The following is a 25,197-nucleotide window of genomic DNA, read 5'->3' on the forward strand; positions in this document are numbered from 1 at the left end:
CACACAAGACACCTGAGGTCACGCCGGGACCACGGACCTGTGACAGGAAAGGCAACTCGGCCACGGGATCACGGCGGCAGCACGGCCCACCCGGGGCCCCGCCCCGCGGGTCGGACACAGCAGGCCCACCCCGCCGCCCTCGGGCACCAGCTGTGAGGTTCTCCAGGGCCTCTGCCCTCCCTCGTTGCCCGCGACCTTGACGGTTTTTAGGAGCACCGCTCAGCTATTCTGTAGGATGTTCGTCAGCTGAGAACCGTCTGAAATGTTTCCCGTGACGGGACCGTGGCTCTGGGCTTAGGGGGTAAGGAGGTGTCTCGGTCCCAGACTGTCAGGGGCGCACAGGCTGCTCCGTGACCGTGGACAAGCTGCAGCACGTGGCCGACGTCTCACCTGTCAGCCCCTCCCAGGCACACTTAACTCTGCTTTTCGCGCATCCTCGCGCGCCCTGGGGAAGAAGGAAGGAGGAGGGGACGCCACGAGGGCGGTGTCCACACAGACTGCTTGGGTTTGTCTCCTCTTCCTGGCCATTAACTTCTCCAAGCACATTTACGCCCGCGAGGACTCGCGGGGATTTATCGTGCGCCGTGGGTTATAACCCAACGCTACCTCATACCTTTTCTTGCTGCAACTGTTCCAGCTCTGGCCGCCGGGAGCTCTTCCAGAGGGTTCCCGGGTGCCTTCGACACATTTGTTACCCTTTTCTTTCCACCGGTGAGGTTCAGGACTTCCACCGAATCGCGTCGGTCACCCTCGGAGGGGGTGGTGGTGCTGGGGGACGGCGGCCGGGCCGCAGGGGAGCCTACCTTGAGGTGAGTGGCACGCTTGAAGGCCTTCCTGCACACGGGACACACGTGGATGCGCTCCCGGCCGTGCACCTCCTTGCTGTGCTGCAGCAGCATGGCGGCCGACGCGAAGCCGCGGCCACACTCCACGCACTGGTGCAGCCGGGCCTCCTTCTCGGGCGGCCCGCCCTGGGCCAGGCTGGCAGAGACGTCAGTGACCTGCGGCGGGGCCGGAAACCCCGGGCGTTACTCCACGGCTGCGGCTCGCAGCAGAGCGACAGAGGCACCCTCTGACACGGGCACACCCAGCCCCGAGTGTCGTCTGTCACCCTAGGGGGGGCGGCGGGGACCCAGGCATCCTATCTGACCGGCCCGCTCTCGCACTCGGGGCAGAGTTTAGAGAACGGAACGGGGTTCCGCACACGTGACCTCCCAGGTGCCAATTCGGCTCCCACCTGACGTCCCGGCTGCTCTGGAGAGAGCTTCTCCACCCTGTCCCTGGCTTCCTCATCTGGTCAACCGTAACTATCAGGGCTGGCGACGGTTCGATGAGGTAACCCATGAAAGGTCCTGAGAATAACGCCTGGCTTACAGCTCGTACTCAGGAAATGCTATTCGTGATGGTAGTTTTAGCAGAGACAAGTATAAAGGACACTGCCCCCACCGTGCTGCTGCCTTGGCTGAAGATCTTTTCAGCAAAGTGCAACATAAACAATACTTAGTAGAAGGGGTTTTTAGCTTTTGATTGGATGAGAGCATTTTCTCCAAACTTTAACCACAACGAATTAGGTTTTCAAATCATGTTAATGGGATGCTATTAGCACCCGGAGAATAAATAAAGCCAGAGGAGTTTACTACTCACTTTTATAAAAAAGACTTTGGTTTTGCAGGTGAAAACTTATATAGAACAATTTAGTGGAAGAAAATCAGAAATAGTTATAAAGATAATTGATGGGATTTTCAACATTTTTGTTCTAGTTTATCAAGTACTTTTTCGTAATACTGTAATATACAGAAGTGGATAAAATTTAAACACCTAACATGAAAAGATTTCTACAAGGTGCTCTAATATTATTAATCTGTGCTGTAATAAAAAAAAAAAAAGAATGGAATGAAAAAACAAAATAGAAAACATGAGAGGCACAAAGCTGATGCAGTTGCGTCACATGCCATAAATAGGTGTCACTTTGTGGTGTCTGTTAGGGGTACACGTTTCTACATGTGACGGTGTGTGCAAAGCAAAGAAACAAGGACACACTGTGTATTCAGATCAGCGCATAAAATATATTTGTTGTGAGTCAAAAAAAAGTCTGAAAACCCCTGGAATAAATCAGACTCAAAGCGCCTGCGTGGCTCAGTCGGTTGAGCGTCCGACTTCGGCTCAGGTCATGATCTCGCAGTTTGAGTTCGAGCCCTGCATCGGGCTCTGTGCCGACAGCTCGGAGCCTGGAGCCTGTTTCAGATTCTGTGTCTCCCTCTCTCTGCCCCTCCCCTGCTCGTGCTCTGTCTCTCTCTCTCTCTCTCAAAAATAAATAAACATTAAAAAAAATTAAAACAAAAACAAAAACAAACCACACGATTAAAGCAAATGATGCAAAAAGTGCAGTCCCTAAAACAGACCCTGGGAGCTAATGGCGCTGACGTGCCTCCATTCCTCCGCCGGTCCTTCCCAGTAGCTATGGTAACTGGACGCCATCACAAGACATGAAGACTCGAGGCGGCGCCCTATCGCTGGGACCACAAGTGAAAGATCAGAGGGGGAGCCTCCCCAGGCCGTCCTCCACGGGCAGCACAGCCCGAGAGCCCCGGAGACAAGTGGGCTACCATGACCCCCGCTGACATGCAGCTGCATGAGGCTGACCGTGTCTCAATTCTTCATCACAAAGGAGTCCTTGGGGGGCGCCTGAGTGGCTCACTTAAGCATCTGACTTCGGCTCGGGTCATGATCTCATGGTTTTACAAGTTCAAGCCCCACGTGGGGCTCTGTGCTGACAGCTCAGACCTGGAGCCTGCTTCACAATCTGTGTCTCTCTCTCCATCTGCCCCTCCCCCACTTGTGCTCTCTTTCAAAAATAAAAAAAATAAAAAAAAGGAGTCCTCATCCCATTGAAAGGCCAATGAGAAATTTTCTTGAAAACTTACTTGCTAAAATTGCATAAAATGTAATGCTGCTTACAGTCAGTATTTATTATCTGTACTTTAACTTTGAAAAGTTTTAAGGAAAGAGTTTGTAGATTCTTGTATATTTAGAACTATCATTCACTAAATCTTAGACCCTGAAAACATGCATTTTAAGTACAAAACTGGTCAAATGACAAATAGGTCATGCAGACACATATAGGTGTGATGCATGAAAAAGTATAACCAGACTTAAAACAATCAGCAAAGGCTTGACAAGAAAACCTATGAAAAGAACTAAACGCAGGTAAATGGCCGAGTGAAATCGGATCGGTTGGCCAGAGGAATAAATTTACAACCAGACTCACGAGTTGTTTCTACATGACTCTGCAATACGGAAAGCCCACCCAACAAGCAACATATCACGGCCCGGACGAGACCAGTGTCCTCCGCTCACCACTGGCTGCCCCGCAGCGCCCACTCCTCATCCCTGCTCGGGTGCAGACGGCCCCCCCAGAGGGACCAGCCCTTCCCGGTCCGTGTGTGTCAGCACCTGGGGCTGAGTGTGACGTACCTGGTAGGCGATGTCTTCGCCAGCAGCGGAGGAGGGCTGGGGGGTGTGGCTCACTAAGATGACCTGTGGGGAGCCCGCTCCCCCTTGGCCGGAGAGCGAGGGATCCGTGAGTAAGGCTGGGAACTGCTGACCCTGCTGGAGACAGACTGTGTTAGAGGCCATACCGTTATCGAACCCAGGAAGAATTTAAAAGATCGCTTCGGGAGCCGTTACTGTGGAAAATGAGCTGGCAGGCCCTCGGAAACAACCACAGAATCAGCAGGTGACCAGGCAGCTCCGTCCCAGGTATCTGCCCCAAGGAAACAAAAACGCTTATGTACGAACATTCATGGCAACCAAGAAGGGGTTGTAAACCGAGGTGTATCTATGCTTTTTTCAGCCACGAGAAGGGTGAGCCGTGGAAACAGAAGACGCTGAGTGAGGGGGGCCGGTGCAGACCCACTCATGTGACGCGTCCCAAACAGGTGCGTCCACAGAAGGGGAGAGCGCCTGGTGCTTGTCAGGGGCGGGGGAGACAGCGAGAGGTGGGCAGGGGTGACACGGGGGTGACTGCGAGCTGCTCACGGTGCCACATTTCTGAGGTGATGATATGTTCCCGAACTAGATGTGATCATGTGTGCGCAACTCTGTAAACATACTAAAGACCGGTAGGTTGTATACTTTAAGCTGAACAAGTGAACACTACAGCACACACGTTATATCTCAACAAAGTTGTAAATATATATATATATATATATATATATATATATATATATATATCATAAGCACTCGTGCTTAAAAACACACATTTGGGGGGTGCCTGGTGGCTCAGTTGGTTAAGCATCTGACTCTTGGTTTCAGCTCAGGTCATGATCTCGCGGTTCACGGGTTCGAGCCCCACATGGGGCTCTGTGCTGACAGCTCAGAGCCTGGAACCTGCTTCGGATTCTGTGTCTCCCTCTCTCTCTGCTCCTCCCCTGCTCATTCTCTCTCTCAAAATCAACTTTAAAAAAAAAACCCAAAACACCACACATTCCATTTTGCTGTGGCCCACCAGCTACTTTGAGCCTTCCCCTGCTCCAGCACACCTCCCACTGCGCCCGGCGGGCCGACCGCACACGCCAGCGCGGGAGCCACGCAAACGTCGCACACACACAGGGCGGGCTGCCGAATCGGCACAGACTCCAACACGGCCGACCCGCGATCAGAAAGTGTGCGTGAAACACAAGGATTCAAGGGCCAACACCCACGCACGAAGGGGCCAGGAGTCTCCAAGAGAACTTGGGTCGTAAAGAACGTGGCCCGTGTCACAGGTCCCCCACGGCTGAAGACAAGGGCTGTTCTTGTGTCTTTGGGACACTGCGCGAGCTGTGCTCCAATGGGGCAGAGACTTGAGCAGGGGTGGGCGGTGGAAAATGGACTGAGAAGGCAGTGAAGGAATTTTAGGTCCACTTCTTGTGGAAAGACACTTCCCAAGGCACACAGGGAAACAGAGGCAATGGGGCAGAACATAAATTTACAAGGACATCGTCATAGATTCTAGACAAAAGGAGCGTCTTAAATTGATTTGGATTCTCTGCTTTCTGCAGGCACCTTTACAAAAAAACCAAAATGACATTTTGGGTGTCTCCATATATCAAATTTTTTTACACGGACGTATTTTGAAAAGTTCCGATCTACATCCACAGAGATTCCCGCTCGCTATCCCCCTCTGGTGGCGAAGACGCTTCGATACGGCTCCCTTCAAGTACTGGTGACTCCCGCACCGTCCGTGGTGCCTTGTCTGCGGCCGGCTCTGCCTGCCCTCTCGCCAAACCACCCGATTTGGGGGAATGGCATCGATCAAAATTCATAAATTCCCATTTCGTAATTTTACCCGTCAAAGAAAGACAAATGCAACTGCTGGCCAGAAATTCTGATTCACCTGAGAACCAGCGTTGGCTCGGTAAATCCATATACTCTCAAAGAAAGCTGAGGCCTCTGCAATACTCAGCTCCTATAGGGTTTTCGAGGAGAAATCGCAGCTCCTTTTGTTCCGAAGTGACAAAATTACAGAAGCGAGGGACAGATGAGCAGTTGTCAGGGGAAGGGGATGCAGGAAATCAAACGTGAGGGACCTCGTGGGCTGGAACTTGTGGGATGGGAGGTCCTGCGATACTACACCGGCAGCTTCACAAGATACTACCACTGGGTGCGCCGGCTCCCCCCGTATGTTTCTTAAAACTGACGACGAGTCGGTAATTATCTCAAAAAGTTTAATGAAAAGAACCCCAAACACACGTAACTTACTAGCTTATCGTTGGTGGTTCAACTGCTAATATTAAGTCTTCCTAACGTATACACCCTGATTTAAAAATCAAGCATTCAGGAGCACCTGGGTGGCTCAGTCGATCAAGCGTCCAACGTCAGCTCAGGTCACAATTTCGCAGCTTCTGAGTTCGAGCCCCACGTCGGGCTCTGTGCTAACAGCTCGGAGCCTGGAGCCTCTTCGGATTCTGTGGGTGTGTGTGTCTCTCTCTGCCCTTTCCCTGCTCCTACTCTCTCTCGCACACGCTCAAAAATAAATGAATGTTAAAAATTTTTTTAATATATAAAAATCAAGCCTCTAGTAAAATAAATGCTCAACCATCAGCCACACTCATGAATGCAGTGACCTGAATCTGCGAAAGTGACGCCATCTGAAAGTCATCTCTTTTCGCTTCGCAGTATTACTTGCAGTGTATTTTTTTGCCATATTTGGCTCGCGCTGTGTTGGAAGTTACAGGAATTCTCGCTCTCAAGCACACGTGGGTTTTGCAAGCACCTGGACGCTGCTGGGCCGAGGGCTGCAGGAGAGTCACGGGGAGGGAGGGGACCACTACCAGACTCCAGCCCCACCCACTACTACTGAATCGACCCTGCAGGACGAGAGCCAAGGATTCTCACGTGCAAACAAGTCTGAGAAATACTGCTGCAAAATTACCAAGAGCTGCCACACTGATGGGTGAGACTTGGTACGACGGCAAATCTGACTCCCTGTCAGGTCCCTCTAAGTCAACCTAATTTAATATTCCCATGTGCTAATCTCACCAGGAATATATTCGTAGCAGCTCATGGCCTGAATTCCCTGTAGAACTCTTAATGAACTACAATAAACCCTGCGCCTCAATGAAAATGCCGTGAGAGTTAGAACAAGCCAGGACCAGGACGGGACACGTACAGGAAGGAAGCGGAGGAGCTGGAATTAGCAGCCCGGGCTAAAACAAGTCCTGTTACTTCAGAACCGGCTGCTTTTCACATCGAGAGTCTCTAATCAGACTTGTCAGTGTCCGCCTCACCCCACTGTCAAACTCTGACTTCTTATTAAGACCCGGAAAACCACATTTACATGTCTAACCACTAAGTTTCCTATGTTTGGTACCGGGCCAGTTATCTGTACTAATAGAGTTAATAAAAGCCAAACGAACAAACAAGAAACCAAAACCCACAAGAATTCATATAAAATAGAATTCCCATCAAGAATCAGTTACTTCTTTTTGTTTTCAGAATAAATGCTGAAGAATCACTCTGCTTTCTTGAACAGAGTTTTAAACGTATGCTTGCATTTATTTCCTTATAAAACTGTCACACTTAGGGGCGCCTGGGTGGCTCAGTCGGTTAAGCGTCCGACTTCGGCTCAGGTCATGATCTTGCAATTCATGGGTTCCAACCCCGCATCAGGCTCTGTGCTGACAGCTCAGAGCCTGGAGCCTGCTTCGGATTCTGTGTCTCCCTCTCTCTGCTCCTCCCCTGTTCATGCTCTGTCTCTCTCTCTCTCTCAAAAATAAACATGAAAAAAAATTTTTTTAAACAAACAAAAAAAACTGTCACACTTAGCCACCTAGCGACGACACACCCTGGGCCTGATCCCCACCCCCACCAACAACAGTCCAACATTTGGAAAGAAAACCTAACTTCAGGTTTGCAGTTGAAAGAGGAATCTTCATAACCCACCAATTTTTCTTTTAATACTTCCCCTAGCGGAGTAACTACAAAGTCACTTCTTAATCCAAGTGTGTGTCACATCACTGTATTCTAACTTTGGCTTCAACACATTATATTTTTCAATAAACTAATTCTTTTCTGTCTCAGAATGATCATTTACCCCACAAAATATTCTTCTCTAGTTGGGCTAGTTGCAAGTTTTAAATTACGATTAATCGTGGTCTTACATAAATGTGTTCGTCCCAAACATTCTGCTACGACAGACTCAACTTCGACCCTTGGCTAAAAACTATTTAACGATACGATGTAAGTAAACTACTTAAGACCACCTCTTTTTGTTTTGAGAACCATTTTCTTTTGTGGACTTTATAAACAGATACAGAAAAATAGAAAAATGACACTCAAAAAAGTGTATTATTTTTTAAATATACTGCCTCTTTAAATTTTTTTTTTTTTCAACGTTTTTTATTTATTTTTGGGACAGAGAGAGACATAGCATGAACGGGGGAGGGGCAGAGAGAGAGGGAGACACAGAATCGGAAACAGGCTCCAGGCTCCGAGCCATCAGCCCAGAGCCTGACGCGGGGCTCGAACTCACGGACCGCGAGATCGTGACCTGGCTGAAGTCGGACGCTTAACCGACTGCGCCACCCAGGCGCCCCTATACTGCCTCTTTAAATTGTAATTCACGTGTTTACAATCTCGTGTCCTTCCCGTGCCTTTAGGGGGATCCTGAGCTTCCACGTGCTGTGTGACTTTCACCTGCAGACAGCAGCTCCTTCTCACTGCTCTCACTTATTTCCTCACTGAATTCAAGCAGCACATGTTGTGAATAGTCTTAAGGGACTAATATTAAGCCATTCAGCTTTTGCGTCTTAGTGACTCTCGCCTGTATGCAACACTTACTGCTAGAACGATTAATTTCTCACAAATACCTTTGATTTCCAGGTCACATTTTTATAGTCATAATCAATCCTAATAATTTACATATTTATAGACACTTCCATAGATGTTCACTGACCTCTTGACAATGATGGGTTTTTTTTTTTTGTTTTGTTTTTTTAAATTTTTTTATTTTCAACGTTTTTTATTTATTTTTGGGACAGAGAGAGACAGAGCATGAACGGGGGAGGGGCAGAGAGAGAGGGAGACACAGAATCGGAAACAGGCTCCAGGCTCCGAGCCATCAGCCCAGAGCCTGACGCGGGGCTCGAACTCACGGACCGCGAGATCGTGACCTGGCTGAAGTCGGACGCTTAACCGACTGCGCCACCCAGGCGCCCCATTGATGGTTTTATTTGTACAACAATTCATTACACTTAGAAAAATTACACTCCTAAAGCTAAGACAGGTTTGCTCTGTTTTTCTTTTCAAATTTTCAGTTTTGTTTTTTTTTTTTAATTTTTTTTTTTCAACGTTTTTTTATTTTTATTTTTGGGACAGAGAGAGACAGAGCATGAACGGGGGAGGGGCAGAGAGAGAGGGAGACACAGAATCGGAAACAGGCTCCAGGCTCCGAGCCATCAGCCCAGAGCCCGACGCGGGGCTCGAACTCACGGACCGCGAGATCGTGACCTGGCTGAAGTCGGACACTTAACCGACTGCGCCACCCAGGCGCCCCACAAATTTTCAGTTTTAAATCATTGTGAATCCAAGTTTGGCAGCTGACAGGAAAGATTCAAATAAAACTACAGAATTTCTCTTGGAGATCAGTAATACTACTATTGCAAAAAACAAAGCGATCTAATTTAACCAACAGAAAATAAACCCATAATCAGAAAAGCAAATGGTTCCCTGGCTCTTTCTGATCAAACCTTACCCCACCCCACAAAAGTTATTCAAAGGCACTGAATTTCATTAAAATCTGTACCTTGAATAGTTTTTACCTTACGCTACTTCCAGGACTACGTGGCTAGAAGTGCACACGGGGACACGGCCCGGGGGCTGGAGAGAAATGCAACACGACGGCAGTCATGTCGCCGAGGCCGAGCGCCGGCCACAGCCAGTCAAGGGCAAGGCGGCACCATGCGTAGGTCAGGCTTTGAATGGCGACCACGATACAAGGTCCTGTTTACAGCTACCACCGTGGGAATATAAAATCGGCAGCTTAGCAGCAAGTCAAAGGTGGAGCAAATAAAGTAAGGCCCTTCGTGGCATCGTGGACCTGGGCCGGCAGTCTGTTCTTCGCAGAGTAAGTGTGTAACAGGTACTTGCTGCGCAGCCTCCTTCCCTACCCGCCCGCCCCGGATCACGGATGACCCGAACCCAGCCCTGTGACGGACGCGCTAGAATCAGGGCAGGAAATAACAACACACAGCGATTCACCAGAAAACAATCAGGCTCCCTGCATCCTGCGCCTAGAAAGAAAACACAGCACATGGACCTCTTAAGACGGCTACCCCCTGCCCCATATATGTATGTATGTAGGTTCCACGCCCAACACAGGGCTTGACCTCACAACCCCGAGATCTAGTCTGATGCTCTACCGACTGAGCCACCGAGGCGCCCCCACCGACAACAGATGCTCATTTTCAGGCGCCCCCCCCACAACACAATGCTCATTTTCAGGCACCCCCCCACAACACAATGCTCATTTTCACGCACCCCCCCAACAACAGAATGCTATTTTCAGGTGCCCCCCCCCACATCAGGATGCTAATTTTCAGGACGCCCCCAACACAATGCTATTTTCAGGCGCCCCCCCACACACAACACGATGCTAATTTTCAGGCACCCCCCCCACAACACAATGCTATTTTCAGGCGCCCCCCCCCACAACACAATGCTAATTTTCAGGCACCCCCCCCCACAACACAATGCTATTTTCAGGCGCCCCCCCCCCCACAACACAATGCTAATTTTCAGGCGCCCCCCCCCACAACACAATGCTAATTTTCAGGTGCCCCCCCCCAACACAATGCTAATTTTCGGTATTCAGAAGGGTGACTGTGTCATGAAAACAGGTGCTGAGTAACACGTGAGAACACGTAACTGTCACACGATGTGAGCAAGGACTGGCTGCACAGAACTCAGCAGGTGCCCCCCCCCCCCCCTCCCCGCCGCACAGGACCCACCACACGCTTTTCCACAGAAGGCCACTCGGTGAGGATGAGGTTCACGGACGCTGGCTTCCAAGTGGCCCTCCCAGGGGGGCGCCCGGGCAGCGTCGCCACCGTGTGCGTGTCACCCCGGGGGCCCCGACAGGGCCACTGGCCAGCAGCCCGCGAGCACTTCACAAGCGCGACGGCCTGTGTTCGTACGGCCGGAAACTGGCTCAGCACTGGCCAGGGGGCGAGGCGGGAAACATCCCTCCTTTACAAATGGAAAGAACTAGAACCTAGAAGAGGGAAGTCAGTTTGCAGAGTCAAAACAGCCAGCGTGCGCCTGGCATGACGGGTCCGGGACACTGTCGTCCCGGAGGCCCGGTAAGTACCCTTCCGCACAGGGCCACCGGGGGGCGGAGCGATGGTGCTGCCCGAACGCGCTCTGCGTCCTAGGGGGTTCGGAGCCAGGGGGTCAGAGGGAAACTAGGTTCTCCTTAATTACCTTCGTTCTACCGTATCGTGGCTTTTCCAACTAAACCGAGACGTGCTGCGGTGTCCCAGCTCAACGCACTATTCAAAACGCACACCTGCAATCCAGCACGGCCACCTGCTGACTCATCGAAGGACACAGTGACTGAGAGCGTGAGATCCGTCCACCACCTGTGGGGCCACTGAGGGCCACAGAACGCCCCTCAACAAACTCCTAGAGCTACATGCTGTGGAGCCACTCGAAAACTGCGTATTCCTGAAATCACTGACGGGGAAGATACTCACCGAGCAGTAGCGGGCGAGAGGTTCCCACCACGCCACGTACACACGAACTCATTTCTGTAGAAACGCTAACGCGTGAAGGTTTACAAGGATATATATACTAACACAGCAATCCTAGTTCCGTTTGAGCAGTGGATTTTTTTTTTTCTTGTTTGAGACGGGGGAAGAGAGAGACACAGAGAGAGACAGCGTGAGCACCTGCGAGCAGAGGAGGGGCAGAGGGAGAGGGAGAGAATGGCAAGCGGGCTCCACCCAAAGCACACAGCCCGACTTGGGGCTTGACTCTATGACCCTGGATCGTGACCCGAGCAGAAATCAAGAATCAGACGCCCATCCGACCGAGCCTCCCAGGCGCCCCTGGGGAGGAGGATTTTTTGAAAACAGTTTTCTGTATTATCGGAATGTTCTTGTTCTCTCCTTTGTGCACTGAACATACTACTTGTATTTTCATCAGGAAAAAAAAAAACAATTTTGAAACAGACGATCAGAATACACACTTAGGAAAGAATAAACTAAAGGGTAGTCTCCGTGAAGGAAAGGCTGTGCTCTACCTGAGAAGCAATGTTGAGTGTGACCGTGTCCAGTCCTCCGGAGAGCAAGCCCTGAGTATCGGCCAGAGTCAGCGTGACGCTGGCATCTCCCCCCGCCCCTGATGAAGACATGACCAGGTTCTGAGTAGATATGGCCGACGGAGACATGGGTGTCGTCGAAGGCAGGCTTCCAGTTGTAGCATTAAGTTCTGCAAAAGAGAAGAATGAACACATCAGTGGCGGAGCTAGATAAGCCCGGTTCTGCTGGGACAGGAAGAGCGGCTTTCATAGAGGAACTGTGTCTGTCATCGTCAGCGTCTACATCGCCCCCGCTTCTGAAATTGCATCAAGATAATCAGAGAATCTTTTGTTCCCATTTCATGGCAAGGCTTCTATAGTTCCTAAATATCTTTATATACATAAATACACTCTGCTTAAGTATAACCTAGAGAAAACACAAAACAGGACGAGAAGAGTAAAAATATGACCCTACAGTCCTAGTCACTACCGCTAAGGCAGAAGGAAACTGCCAAGAATTTCCAGGACACCGTCCCCGTCGAGGACCAGAGAGCAGCCTGAAGGCACCGAATGTGACCCCCTGAGCACCGATCGGCTCCAAAGCTCACGTGACCATCTCTGCTGAGGCCTCCCCTCCACTTCCTTTAGGTCTGCTTCATCTGAAATGAACCTCATGCGCCCTAAAAACATTAATTTATCCTTCGTGATATCTTACTCTTCTTTGGAAAAGACAACAAGACTTTTTGACACTTTCCCCCTGTAGCCAATGAGAAGAGAAAGGAAGGTATCTGGGACAGAATCAGGCAAAGGAGGGCCTTTTCTTCTACGAAACAGAAACTCATGCACCCGACTGGCAAATGAGAGGGCTGAGCACGGGGTGTCAAGGGCCTGCGGTCCGCACCGACAAAAACACGCTTGTGAGGTTTCACTGGTAAGCATAGCACACATGCACATGCGTGTACACACACACACACACACACACGCACGCACGCACAAACCTCACGATCTAGGCTTCCATTCATCTAACAAACATGACTTATCATCCACGGTGTCAGCCGCTGGGCTCGGTGCTACAGATACACCAAGATGGTAACTGAAGCAGAGTTGAAAACACTATTTCCTCATTAGGTGTGAAAACAAAACAAAAAGAGACTCCTGAGGATCCTTGGCAGTGACTTGGGTCACATCGGTCCAGAGCCTCTGCTCTGATCGGGGGCCAACAGGGAAGCTAGGTTACTTACTTGTAACTGGAGTCCTCCAAATACAATGCCTCCATAGATCCACACTCTTGGAGTCCCACACTGTGCTGCACAGACCTGGAACCTTCAAAAGCAGTATAACCATTAGGAGGCTAGGAGTCTCTGCTCTGCACAGCCACCGGGGCTCCAAAGACAACCTCGCCGGACCCCTCCCACCTTGCCGGGCATCTGCGCAGAGCGGACTGCTAAGACACGCTAGGACCGGAGGAGTGTGGATTTGTGGAGGGTGTATGTTCTAAGCACTCCAGTTACCAGCACGACAGTCAAGCTCGTGTTCTAACCTCACCTCCACGCACCCTTACTCTTGCAGACCAGCATGATTTTAATAGGAGTGGGCAAAGATTAAAAAGAAGGATCCTGTAAAACGTGGCAGTGACCAGACGGGTGAACTGATGTCGGTCAAAATCACTAAGGAGAAGACGGGGGCTGGGCTGTCAAAGCGCCGGGCGGAGAGAGGCGTGCCGGCACCAGGCTCGCCAGGATTAGATCTACGAGAAGCAAAGCCAAGAGCCGCTCCTCGGATGGCCAAGACTTGGTCAAACCTCACCCGAAATAAAGGAATTCCTGAAGTAAAGGAACGAGACCTCTTCTCCCCTCCCACCAGTAGCGTCTTTCTCTCTGACGATTATTAACGTAGGGAGAGGGTCCAGGGCTGTGCAGCACAAGAAACGCAACGAGAAAACAGAAGCCTGTGTGTCGTTTCGCTGAAGCGAATCCTGACACACGGGCCAGTGGAGACACTAACCTCACACAACGCCTGGAGCTCACGTCTCTCTCCAAGTGTGGGGTGCACTTCACGTGCGTGCTTCGTTCAAGACATTTCCCACAAAGAGGATATCAGCTCAAGTACAATTTCAATCCTCAAAATGGTCCAAAAACAGGTGATATGAGTAGGAAAAAATGGAATTTTCTTCAGCATGAAATTAAGTAACTAAATCACATTTGTTCAATATATAGTCCTAAATTACGGGAAAAGATTTATTTAAAGCTCAGAAACCACAGTTTTAACTCAAATACTCTCAACATGGAAACTGAGACTGAATACTGGAGCAAAGGCTGCGAAGTCTTACTTTCAGTTTTCATTCACCGGCTCTGAAGCACAAACGCTCGGGCTGTACCACAGACAGCTAGGTCCTACTTCGGCATATGATTCTAACTCCAAAAACAGGAACGTCTAAAGGATTAACAAATCCAAATCTCTTACGGTCCTCAAACCCAACACTGTATTCAATCTTTGTTGGGATACGGTTTCATAGCTTCTAAGAAAACTTAATTACGATTTGGGAAAGTTTCATAAGTAGTTTAAAGGATGTGAGATCAGTTTTTTCTTGAGATAAACAAAGATGTGGCAAGAAAGGTTGGGGGGGGGGGGTCACGGGAACAGGGAAACACACAGTCCAGCCATTCGTTTCCAAGGAGGAAGTGGGGAGAATGTCCTCCTTAATTATAAAATGTACCCAACAAATGGGGAATGGGAAATAAGTAATTGATTATACTTAAATCTAGAAGACACCAAGGCTAAAATAACCTTACAAAGGAAGGAAAGAATTCCTTTTTTTCACTGAAAGCATAACCCAATTTATTCATCAAAATTATCTTAACAGTGGACGAGGGTAAGAACAAAAAGATGATTCCCGTTTGAGATCAATTCCTTAAAAACTTGTGCTAAATCTCAAGCCTCTGAAAGGGCACTTGCGTCACATCTGACCGTTTTCTGATACAAGCACGTGTGTCCGATGCTGTCGCGGACGCCCGTGGAGCCAGTGAAATGGCCTTCGGCCCCGTGTCAGACACCCGAGCACAAGCTCGTGTTTCTGTCTCGCATGTGAAACACTGACTGCAGTACTTTGATTCCCGTATAGCCCCCTGGAACGTAACACACTTCTTTTCAACGCTTCAGTTAGGATGCACGTCGTCCCGGGGGGCTGGGGAGCCTCAGCCCATCTTGTGAGCAAGATGGAAAGAACTACAAGTGAGAACAGTCACGGGCATGCCAGCCTGCTCTGGTCTAACGGACTGGCTGGCAACAGAAGTTTTGTAAAATCACTGAATAGTTTTAGAAGAGGCATGTCTAAGTCATGTGTCCAAGTCATTTTGGTCTCAACTCTTGCACGGTGTGGCCTGAAGCCTGGTCTGGGAGTGACTTTGACGCTCAGGAAAACGCCGCCCTTTCAAGAAGCAATGTCCCGCCCTGTACTGTACTGACAGGTCAGCTCCCGCATTATCACCGGTACCAGTGGATACGCAAACCTCTCAAAATAGCTGCCAGCTATCAAGGCCTGAGTAGTTCAGCGTGTGGAAGAATTTCTTCCTGTATCTGGAATCGTTCAAAGATGGCAAAGGTACACGAGAACATAATACAACTGACCTGGTCGTATAAACTCGATCCTGGGTTTATGACACCTGCTATTACATCACTAAACAAACGTGTTCACGTTATGAGCTCAACTTTTATTTCACTAAATTCCTTGGAAAATAAATTTGAATAAGGCACCAAATTAAGCTCAAGTGACATCAAAAAGAAAGTATTCTCAGCTGGCTCTAAAACAGTAAGTCCAAAGGGAAAAATAATTAAATCATGGAAAAGGGCTCGTTTGTTGTTTTCAAAGAAACGCTAGTGCATAACACCCAAGACCCTTACGCACAACTGGCTGTGATCGGCTCTACTGCACGAGGGACCCTCCCCTGCACGCAAGGCTCTACGGTTCTGTGCGGGGGCGATCCCAAGGGAAAACACTTCCTGTCTAACCAGACGACAGTGTTGTAATGAAGTATACTGGTGGCCAAAACAGGGCCCTCAGGCCATCCGCTTCTCCATCCTGATCGGAACATCTCCCATTTTCAATTATCTGCTGCACCAGCAAACACCCAGGATCCCCAGAGCAGCACAAGAAAACCACTCCATGTAAACTGAAACACCTGAAACCACTGGTCTTTCCAACCATTTGCCCAGGATTCAAAAAGATGTTAAGCAGAGCTTCCAGGGAGACACGAGATTTCACGGCCCCAGGGGAGCGGGCTGAGAGAGCTCACATGGCTAGCATTCCAGAACAGAGTCCGCACCGGAGCCGGACAGCCACTCGCTCCGGCCCACGAGACACAAGGGTCAGATACAGAGGGGACATCACGGGCCAGAAATCCAGACTCCGGATCTGCCAACACGGGATTCAGACAAAGTTCTTAACCACTCAGGCCTCATTTCATGCTTCAGCAAACGACAAGGGTGGACAGACGCCCCCACACTCCCAGCCCCACTCTCACAGAAGCCCTGTCCCAACCAGGTCAAATCCCCCAGGACCGATGACCTATTTTCCTTTATACATCGTTACCGCCACAAGTTTACAATGATTTACGGATTCCTCAGTAAGTGCCTGTGTCCTATTAGTTCCTAGGATCCTAAGTGCAAAGGCGCTACGTCTGCCTTGCTCAGTATTCTATTCCCAGATTGAGTACAATTCTTATCACACAGTACACATTATACAGTCTGTTAGTGAAGAAATGACTTACCGGATAAGAAAGCATCTCAAATAAGCATGAAAAAGAAAAAAAGCCTAGCTGCGCCTCCAAATATATGTAAAAATTAAATTTTTCCTCTCAAAAAATGATATAGAGAGTTGGAAAATAAGAAGGCTAAGAAATTAACAAGATCTCTACAAGAGGAGATAAACCAGACAGGCATGTCATTGGAAACCGTTGACCATTACTTGTGAAGCTGTCATTTATGTTACTGGAGCTCATTTAAGTTTTTATAGAACTCTACACTTGAAAAGCTTAGCAAGAGGCTATTTTAAAACTGCGTTCTCCTAACGGCGGTGGGTGACAGGAGACTTAGGCTGCAGGGCGCGGAGGACCGGGCTGGGTTCCCGCACGGGGAACAGGGCACGGTTCTGTGACGAGCCCGAGCCCTCCACGTGCTAACTCGCGCGACTCCATCGCGCCTCGTGTGTCGGAACAGGACCGTTCCCCTGCCCTCCCTGGTAAGCAGAATTTCAGCTCGGCTGCTGACCCCGCACGCACGGGTAAGGCCAGGGAGTATAGAATCACGTGACACGTGACAGCACAGATGACACGGGGGTCCTGCTCCCGCCCGCCGGCCGGGGGCACAGCCCTGTGGCCACGCCGTGGCACATTGTGTCCGTGGCTCAGCCAGCAGCCGCGTGCACACCTGAAGAGCTCAGTGGTACACTCCACGAGAGCAGTTGATCACTGCCCCGGTTAGGGTGGCACCTGGACACCGATCATTGACTGCAGGTGCTGACAATCTTATGCTTCCGTTTAGGTCGCTATTTCCGTAAGAATTGTGCTGAATGAGGTCTCGACCTAAATGGAAATTAATACTGTGGTATCTGAAAATAACATGTTAACTTACATACTGGCACGTGTGCTGAGCACATAATAACATCTTATTAAAATTAAAGCTATTTCACTTTTAATAATATTCCTAGAAAAACTGCAAAGACCAGCAATACATTTTCCCTAAATGACAGTATTTGTTCCCATTTTTTAAGCTGTTAAGTATTTTTAAGTGCTTCCTAAGAGTACTATTTTAACTCCGTATTTAGGCACTTAAAATTACACACTTTGTTGACTAAAACTTAAACTGACTTGAAAATACTTCCAAATGTGATAGACTGGCAGGTGTGGCTAGGTATGTTTGTAAAAGCAGGTGACCCTAGAGCCCCCGTACCCAGTCGCCACCGAGCGGGCTTGCGCGGCGGGGACACTCGGCACTAGGGCGGGCGAGGGGAGGGACCTGTGCCACCCGCCTCCCAGGAAGCGCTGGCCTTCGCCTCCAGACCCGCCCGCGGATGCCAGCTTCGATAGCCACAGGAGTCACATAAGCGTAAGCAAACTGCATGGAAAACAGACGAACAGAGAAGGGGAACGGCTGCTGACGGAATCTTTGGAAAGACTGGACGTGAACGAGTTACTTTAAAAACATCTGCTGCCAAGTTAGGCAAACGCAAGACTAAACCGGAGGGGGAAAGTGTCAAAAGACAAAGGAGTGCTGCACTGCCACCGTGCTGTGTAAGTATCGACATCGTCACGCTTCGGTAAAGACACAGGAACACGAAATGAAGCCGCGTGCTGTGGGCATGAGCACGGGCAAAAGGAAAAACGCAAACTCCTATCAGAAGAGCAGACCCGTCTTCAAAGGATCTGTGGATGAAGGTTATCACTTTCTTGATTCCCTGTCTGACATAACTTTTCACTGAAAACTGGACCAAACCGTCAGAGAAGAGGACCTTATTGTAGAGGCACGAGACAAGTTGGGGAGCCCGGGGGCTATCCTTGCCTTGTACCCCATATTTTTTTCTCAACTGACTTCTGAATTGCTAAGAGTCTACAAAGCTTAATCAAAGTTTTGCTTTCTAGCACCGACAAGCATTTATAATTATACGCATTAATGGAAAAAATAACTGAAAATCTCCACAGAGACCGCAAACTGTTTTCCTACAGCCTTTTCCGAACGGAAAAGGAATAAGGAAACGCTGACTTATGACTTGACGATTCTCATGATGCGTAACAATGAGAATTGAGAATTAGAAGCCTCCGGCCCAAAGTTTGGGCAAACCTCCTCTCATCAACTGATTTAAAGATTTCTCCTAGGGTAAACCTTTTAAGCTAACTTTTAAACAATTAAATTCACTTCCTTATTCTGAATATGCCAATAAGCAAAGTATCTACATGATCAATGATAGGAAAATACAGGAGAAACAGGAGCACAACCCATAAGCTAAATAACACACTTTCTAAAGTATAAGCCAGAATCTTGGATTATGTGTCTTTTGTACAGGATTCGCACAATGCCTCATACACGGAGGGCACACCAAAAAGTTAATTTGATCAACAAAGGTTTCTCAACATAAAAAACATTAAAATTCAGGTGCATATAACAAAAGTAGGAAGGTTACTGAATTCTATAAAACTGAAAGTTAATTTCCACTGCCTAAGAGCGTCTAAAATCACTCACGTCGCTCAAAATCAAAACTCTAAGAATAGCTCCTCAAGTTTCTCACACGCGTTAAAAGGAAAAGACGCTCCCTAAGAAAGCAAGCTTTCTTCAGTTTTCTTCTAAGTAAATTTTCTTCCTTTTGCAATAGTAATCTCTGCAGGAATCTCCCTGAAGCGCGAGTGCGTTACCTGGTCCGCCCTCCACCCTCCCCGGTGTTTAAGGGAAAACGCTCCCCTTCCGCCATCACACCCTCTCTCCAGGGGCAGCGTTCGCCTCCCAGCGAAATGTTTCTCATTTGTAACAACAGCCTCATAAGGTTGCCTTGAGGCTTGAATGAATTAATATTAAATGAGTTCATATTTGTAAAAGTCACTAGAATAGCGCCTGGCACATAGTAAGGGTCATACAAAGTGCTGCTAAATTTGAAAATGACTCTTCATGACCACGAAGGGCTCACAGCTAAGAGTCACGTGGGCAGCGCACCGCTGTAAAACGTGTTCCAGGCTGACCGAGGCCACACACGACACAGACGGAGGGAAGTCTGGTGGTGGACGTGACAGCCCGGAGACACGGAACGCCTGCTCTCGGCTGACACACGGGATCAATTTGCCAACTTCGAGCGACCTCCACTGCCAAAGGCCATCATCTTCCCGTTTCTCCACTCTCCAGTGCTCTACCCCACATTTAACGCTGTTCCACACGGTCTGTGCAGAGTCCTGGGAAGTCAGGAGGCGCCCAGAGCGTCCTCGCGCTCAGGTTGTGCCGACCACAGTCCTCTAGTTTCACGTAGCAGGAAACCGGCACGTGAAGCCACGGCTCCCTGCTGTCTGCTAACCAGAGCGAGATGGCCAAACAGTGGTCTCAGAGTGGACGTGAGGAACTCTCACTTTTAACTTCTGGTTAGGTCTCCACTGTGACGGTCTTTCGCTAAGCCTGAATTTCCCACACGTGTTACCAACGTTTCTGGAGCACTGGCTCTGTGCAAAATTCGGCGTTGCCGAAAACACACATACATACGACTAAGACACACTTCAACTGTGGGGGGAGGACGTTTAAGACGTTAAGTGACTAACCAGAGATGGTCAGGGTGATCTCCTGCGGGGACCCGGAGGACGACGCGGCAGCGGGCCCGGCAGCCTGCGCCAACACCTGGCTCAGACTCGAGTTGTTAATGGTCAGGGTGATCTCGTGGGGGCCGCTGGAGGTGGATACCAGGCCTTGCGACGTCACCACCTGAGAGAGGTCTTGAGTCCCTGGTCGTCGTGACAAAACAAAACAAAGCTGGGCTTAAAAGAAGAGTAATTTTCTTTCATATATGTTATTTTAATGTTATTTTAATCGTATATGTTAATAGTTTAATAAAACTGTTATTTTAAAAGAAGATTCAGAAGAAAACATCAACCACGTGTAGAATTCCCCCATCCGGAAAGACGAGACGCCTTAGAAACAGGAAGGCAACAGGACCGCGGGAATTACGTGCGGGCGGAAAGGGATGTGCGTAGACTGAATGCACATCACTTAGCAGAGGAAAAGTGCGCGTGTGCTGGGGACACTCCACGTGTTCGCTGAGCTTGGTAAGGAGAGGAAAGGGGAGCCACGGAGCCCTAAATGCAAATGCGTGACCACAAGCAAGGAGCTGGACCCCCCCGCTGCCACTCACCGCTGCTGGTGGTCATCACGGGGTCCTGCTCAGGCAGCGGGCCGATGGTCAGACTGGCAGACGTCACCGTGGGCTGTAAGGACAGGCCCGAGATGGGCTGGATGACGACACTGGCTGGGACCGTGCTGTCCTGTGTCTGCAAGGTGCTGTTTTGGGAGGCCAGGCCGGGCTCCCCCGGCAGCTGCTGACTGAGCAAGTTGCCCTGCTGTAGCGTCTGCTGCAAAATACTTGGGTCAATCTGAAAGGCAAAACAGGTACCTGTGACGGGCAGTGCACGCTCACGTGTGATCGTGGAACAAGGTACCTGTGACGGGAAGCGCGCTCACGTGCGATTTTGACCAATTAAAGCCCGGAAAACCTCAGAAGCGGCGTACCTGTAACGTGATGTTGTTAATGCTGGAGGCATCGATTCCAGAGATCTGGACGTTTGGCCCGACTAAGTTAGCAGCCAGCTGTAACTGTATGCCCTCCAGGCTGGTCAAGCTCCCGTCCGTCAAAGACACTGTCCAGTCACCACCAGCTGCAGAGGAAGAGAACCGGAATGGCTGCATATCTGAAAGGCTTCTTAGAAAGCAAAACAGAACAAAAACCCCTCATTTCCATACGGGAATTTTTGTGTACACGGTCTTATTCGTACATCAACGTGACGGATGTAGTTAACGCATACTAATATTGCCACCAGACACACGCATGATCTAATTCACCCAACACAAAGCATCCTCTGAAATAGATGATGTTACGCATTTTAAACACACGAGCAAACTAGGCTCAAAGAGACTACGCTGACTGGCCCAAGGTCTAAAACAACAACTCACGGCTGTGTTGTATCTTTAATGGCCCCACGGGTCACATCCACAGGCTGCTGACACTCACTCTGTGACTCGTAAGTGCACGACAAGCCCGAATGGCTGAAAGTTCCTATTTTTCAAGCACTGGGTGACCCACGTGACCCGAGAGCGATTATTTAAAGAACTCTAGGACAGCACACACCATGTCGGACGGGAGTCACCGGTCACGTGTGTCACTGTCACGTCTGTGGGTGCAGAGCAAGAGGCGCACGTAACCCCAGAAAAAGCAGCTCAGAGCACCGTGAAGTGTTCAGAAGCAGATGCTGTGGCAGGACGAACCGGGACGGGAGGGTGACTCGTCTCAAGAGTGAAATGTACGTTTTCCCACCTGCCTCACACGGGCAGACCTCAAGGGAGAGAAGCGCACGTCGTGGACGGAGGGCCCCCCCCTCCCGGCACACCAGCGCCGCCCGGGCCCGGCGCTCACCCGACACGGAGGCAGGGAGGATGGCCTGGCCCACCAGCCCCTGCGGAAGCACGTTCTGCTCGAACTGCCCCGTCAGGACAGAGTTGTTCATGACGAACACGCTGGGGTCGGCGGCTGACGGGCTGAGCAGGTTTAAGGGCTGCAGCGCCTCCGACGGGCTTCGGGCCACGGGCTTCCTGGCTTTCTTCGGGTCGGGTTTATAATGAAACTGCATGTGTGTCTTCCTCCGCCCGGACGTGCGGAAGCGCAGCTCACAGTGCGGACACTTGAAGGGCTTCGCTCCCGTGTGCAAGCGCATGTGCACCTTCAGGCTCCCCTTTGTGGAAAAGGCGTTGCTGCACACGTGACAGCTGAAGAGCTTCTGACCTGCGGAAAGGTCAAGGGTCAGCGGGGCCCACGACGCGACACACCCACGCGCAAGCGGCCTGCACGGGGCGGGGGGGGGGGGGTGGGGGGGGTGGGGGGGGTGCCCAGGTACGTCAAGGAGGACCCTGTTCTGCGGGTGCTGGCGCAGAGACCTCGCGGTGAGCACCGCCACAGCCTGCGTCCACGACCCCACAGCACTTGGGCGTCTGCCCCACCTCTCACCGAGCCTCGACGGGACCCGGGGTGGGGTCACTAAGCGGCTCAGCCCCGTGTCGCTGTCACTCGCCCCTCAGTTTACAAAGGGCACCTGTACGTGTCAGCACACGTCTATCTTCTTTCTGCAGGGGGGCCCCTGGGACACCTGCACAGGTGGGGAGTGGCCACAGGTGTGGATCACGTGCTCAGCTCCTGGGACTCTGAGCCAAGGGCATGACGAAGGCCGGGAGGTGGGGCCGAGGGCCCGGTCACCCGCCTACCTTGCCCCGGAGAGGCTCTGGGGGGACAAAAGCATCCCAGTTTTCTGTTTCTCTCTATTTCTCCCAGAAACAATACTGACTTCTATTTAACCGGGCAGGCACGCTGGGACCCACCACAGGACTAGGGAGGCCAGCTGTCCAGCCCTGCTCAGGGCCCTCAGAGGTCACCCAGGGAGCCCGGAGTGCAGGAGGAGGCCTGAAAGGTATCTCTCACAGAGACTTTTCTTTCTGGGCCTCAGGCACAGGGGCCAACACAGAATCCCGGCGTGCGAGCCATCGTGAACACCACTGGCACTGGCTGGGTGAGAGGCCCCTTCTGGTCCTGGCGGCTCACAGCGTCACACGAGAGGGACAAAAACACAGCACCCGATGAACCAGCAGAAACACTGCCCACAGCAGGGGTGCACGCTAAGTTCCTGTATCTACCTATTAAATTCCAAACACTAACCCATCAGAAAAGAATCATAGGACTTTACATAAACATGTGAAATTCCCTTGTACGTTTTTGGTCAATTCTGCCCGGGGACCAAAAATTAAGAACATGAATGAGTTTCATGATCATAATCCTATGAATCACATGAACAGCTCTCCCATTTACTGAGAGTTCACCACAGTTCCCACGACAGCCAGAGGCTCCGAGAAATGGCCCGGAAGTGAGCACAGACGTCAAATCTGCGCGGGGTGTGCAGGCCTGCCCCTTAACCACTGGGCACCCTGTGCAGGGCAAGCAGCAAAGCCTTGCTGTATTTTAATGAGCACCATTAACCTTCAGTTCCTCAAATGAGATGAAGAAAAAAATGGCCATTGGGAATCGTACATTAATGTTTTTCCATTACAAGATTTCCCCCCACCTGAAAAGAATTATTAGCTGGTAACTACAATCAGCTTGGCTAAATCCCCAGTTCTTGGAAAACCTCGACAAACCAAAGGTCTCTGGCCTAAATGAGACTAAGAAATAATTTTCTTAACAAAGGTATTCAAGGCGCAGTAAGAACACTGACAGCGGGCAGCTCGGCATCGGAGACCGGGCTCCTTTTCCTCCGTGTTTTCTGGATCTTTCTCCCAAGTCAGAAATCAAAACTCCTTTTATACCCATTTCTTCATGGTTCCTGACTTCTAAGCTTCCTATGATCTTGAAAGGTAGACGGGGACAAATACAAAATGCCATCGTGGTGCCTAGGGGGCTCAGTCAGTTAGCAGCCAACTCTCGGTTTCAGCTCAGGTTGTGATCTCAAAGGACATTAGTTCGAGCCTGCTTGGGATTCTCTGTCTCTGTCTCTCTCTGTCCCTCCCCTGCTCATTCTGTCTCTCTCAAAATAAATGAATGAACATTTAAAATTCTCTACAAAGCGCCATCATAAGGCACTGATGTGGAGCACAGGCGCCCGCTCGTACCTGTGTGCGTCTTCACGTGGCAGTCTAGGGTCGATTTAACAGTAAAGCTCTTCCCACATTCATCACATTTATATGGCTTTTCTCCAGTGTGGATTCGCACGTGCCTAACCAGAAAGCATTTACAATTAAGTGTTTTTATTTTTAATTTTATACACATTTACAAGCAATCTCATGATTTTAAATTCGTAACTATACCTGTAGGTAAAAAATATGTGTTAGTATGGGCTGAATAAACTCGGCCAAATAAAACCTTTGATCTCCATCTACACAAAAACAGCAGAAACAAAACTCAGAAGCAAACAAAAACATCTGCAAGATGGACGAACACAGGGCTAACTTTTCTTAAACCGAAGAGCTGTTATAAATCAGCAGTAAGACCAGAAACACCACAGTAGAAGAACGGACAATGCATAGGAAGCTTAGAGAAGAAATACAGCCAAAAGCCACAGGAAAGCGTTTCACCCACACCCAGAATTGAAAAAGAGGAAATTAAAACGCTAAGCTATCATTTCTGCCGTCAGTCAGATGAGGACTCAGTCAGGGGGGCAGTCTGGGCACCACCTGGCGGCAGTGACCCAACCCCCCTGCAGGTGCACCCGCGAGGGTTCCTGTAGTGACTGGAGACAGAAAGCGTGCCATGGAATAAAAGTTGGCATTCCCCCGCGACAGAACACGTCACCACTGAAAAGAAGGTAACAAGCTTGCAGGTACAAACAAAGAAGGGTGTCTACGACTCAATATGTGAAAACTATACCAAAAATAAAACTGTAGAACTTAATGGTGACACGTGGACATTTCTGGGAAAAACACGTAAGAACCAGTCGACAGCGGTTGTCTCTGGGGAGTCTCTGGAGAAAAAAGGACTTTTTCTCACTTGATGGTGTCCCGGGCTGTGCTTTTCTTTTGTTTTGCTTCATCACAGGACCTGGTCCTCTCCCCCCGAACGCTCTGCTGTCTCACTCCCCACTTAATTGCACCTGACACCTCCGGGTGCCCAGAAGGGACACCACCGCCACCTCCTCGGCACGCGC

General features: G+C 50.0%; 1 protein-coding gene across 9 annotated transcripts in view; it reads right to left on the reverse strand.

Moving 5' to 3' along the window:
* Positions 1–25,197, reverse strand: part of ZNF236 (zinc finger protein 236) — a 108,194-nt gene that overhangs the window by 5,672 nt on the left and 77,325 nt on the right. For 6 of the 9 annotated variants that reach the window (XM_058691787.1, XM_058691786.1, XM_058691783.1 and 3 more), the window contains 8 exons: positions 24,167–24,270; positions 21,930–22,295; positions 21,029–21,174; positions 20,655–20,892; positions 20,068–20,247; positions 11,783–11,970; positions 3,475–3,609; positions 804–1,001 (listed from right to left, as the gene is read on the reverse strand). In XM_058691787.1, the coding sequence (XP_058547770.1) occupies positions 804–1,001; positions 3,475–3,609; positions 11,783–11,970; positions 20,068–20,247; positions 20,655–20,892; positions 21,029–21,174; positions 21,930–22,295; positions 24,167–24,270 (1,555 nt within the window). Of the gene's footprint in view, positions 1–803; positions 1,002–3,474; positions 3,610–11,782; positions 11,971–13,020; positions 13,103–13,783; positions 13,899–20,067; positions 20,248–20,654; positions 20,893–21,028; positions 21,175–21,929; positions 22,296–24,166; positions 24,271–25,197 lie in introns of those variants that run through there. The other 3 variants (XM_058691784.1, XM_058691790.1, XR_009250789.1) reach the window with 3 other exon arrangements.

The sequence above is a fragment of the Neofelis nebulosa genome, chromosome 11 (genome assembly GCF_028018385.1).
Source record: "Neofelis nebulosa isolate mNeoNeb1 chromosome 11, mNeoNeb1.pri, whole genome shotgun sequence".
NCBI lineage: Eukaryota > Metazoa > Chordata > Mammalia > Carnivora > Felidae > Neofelis > Neofelis nebulosa.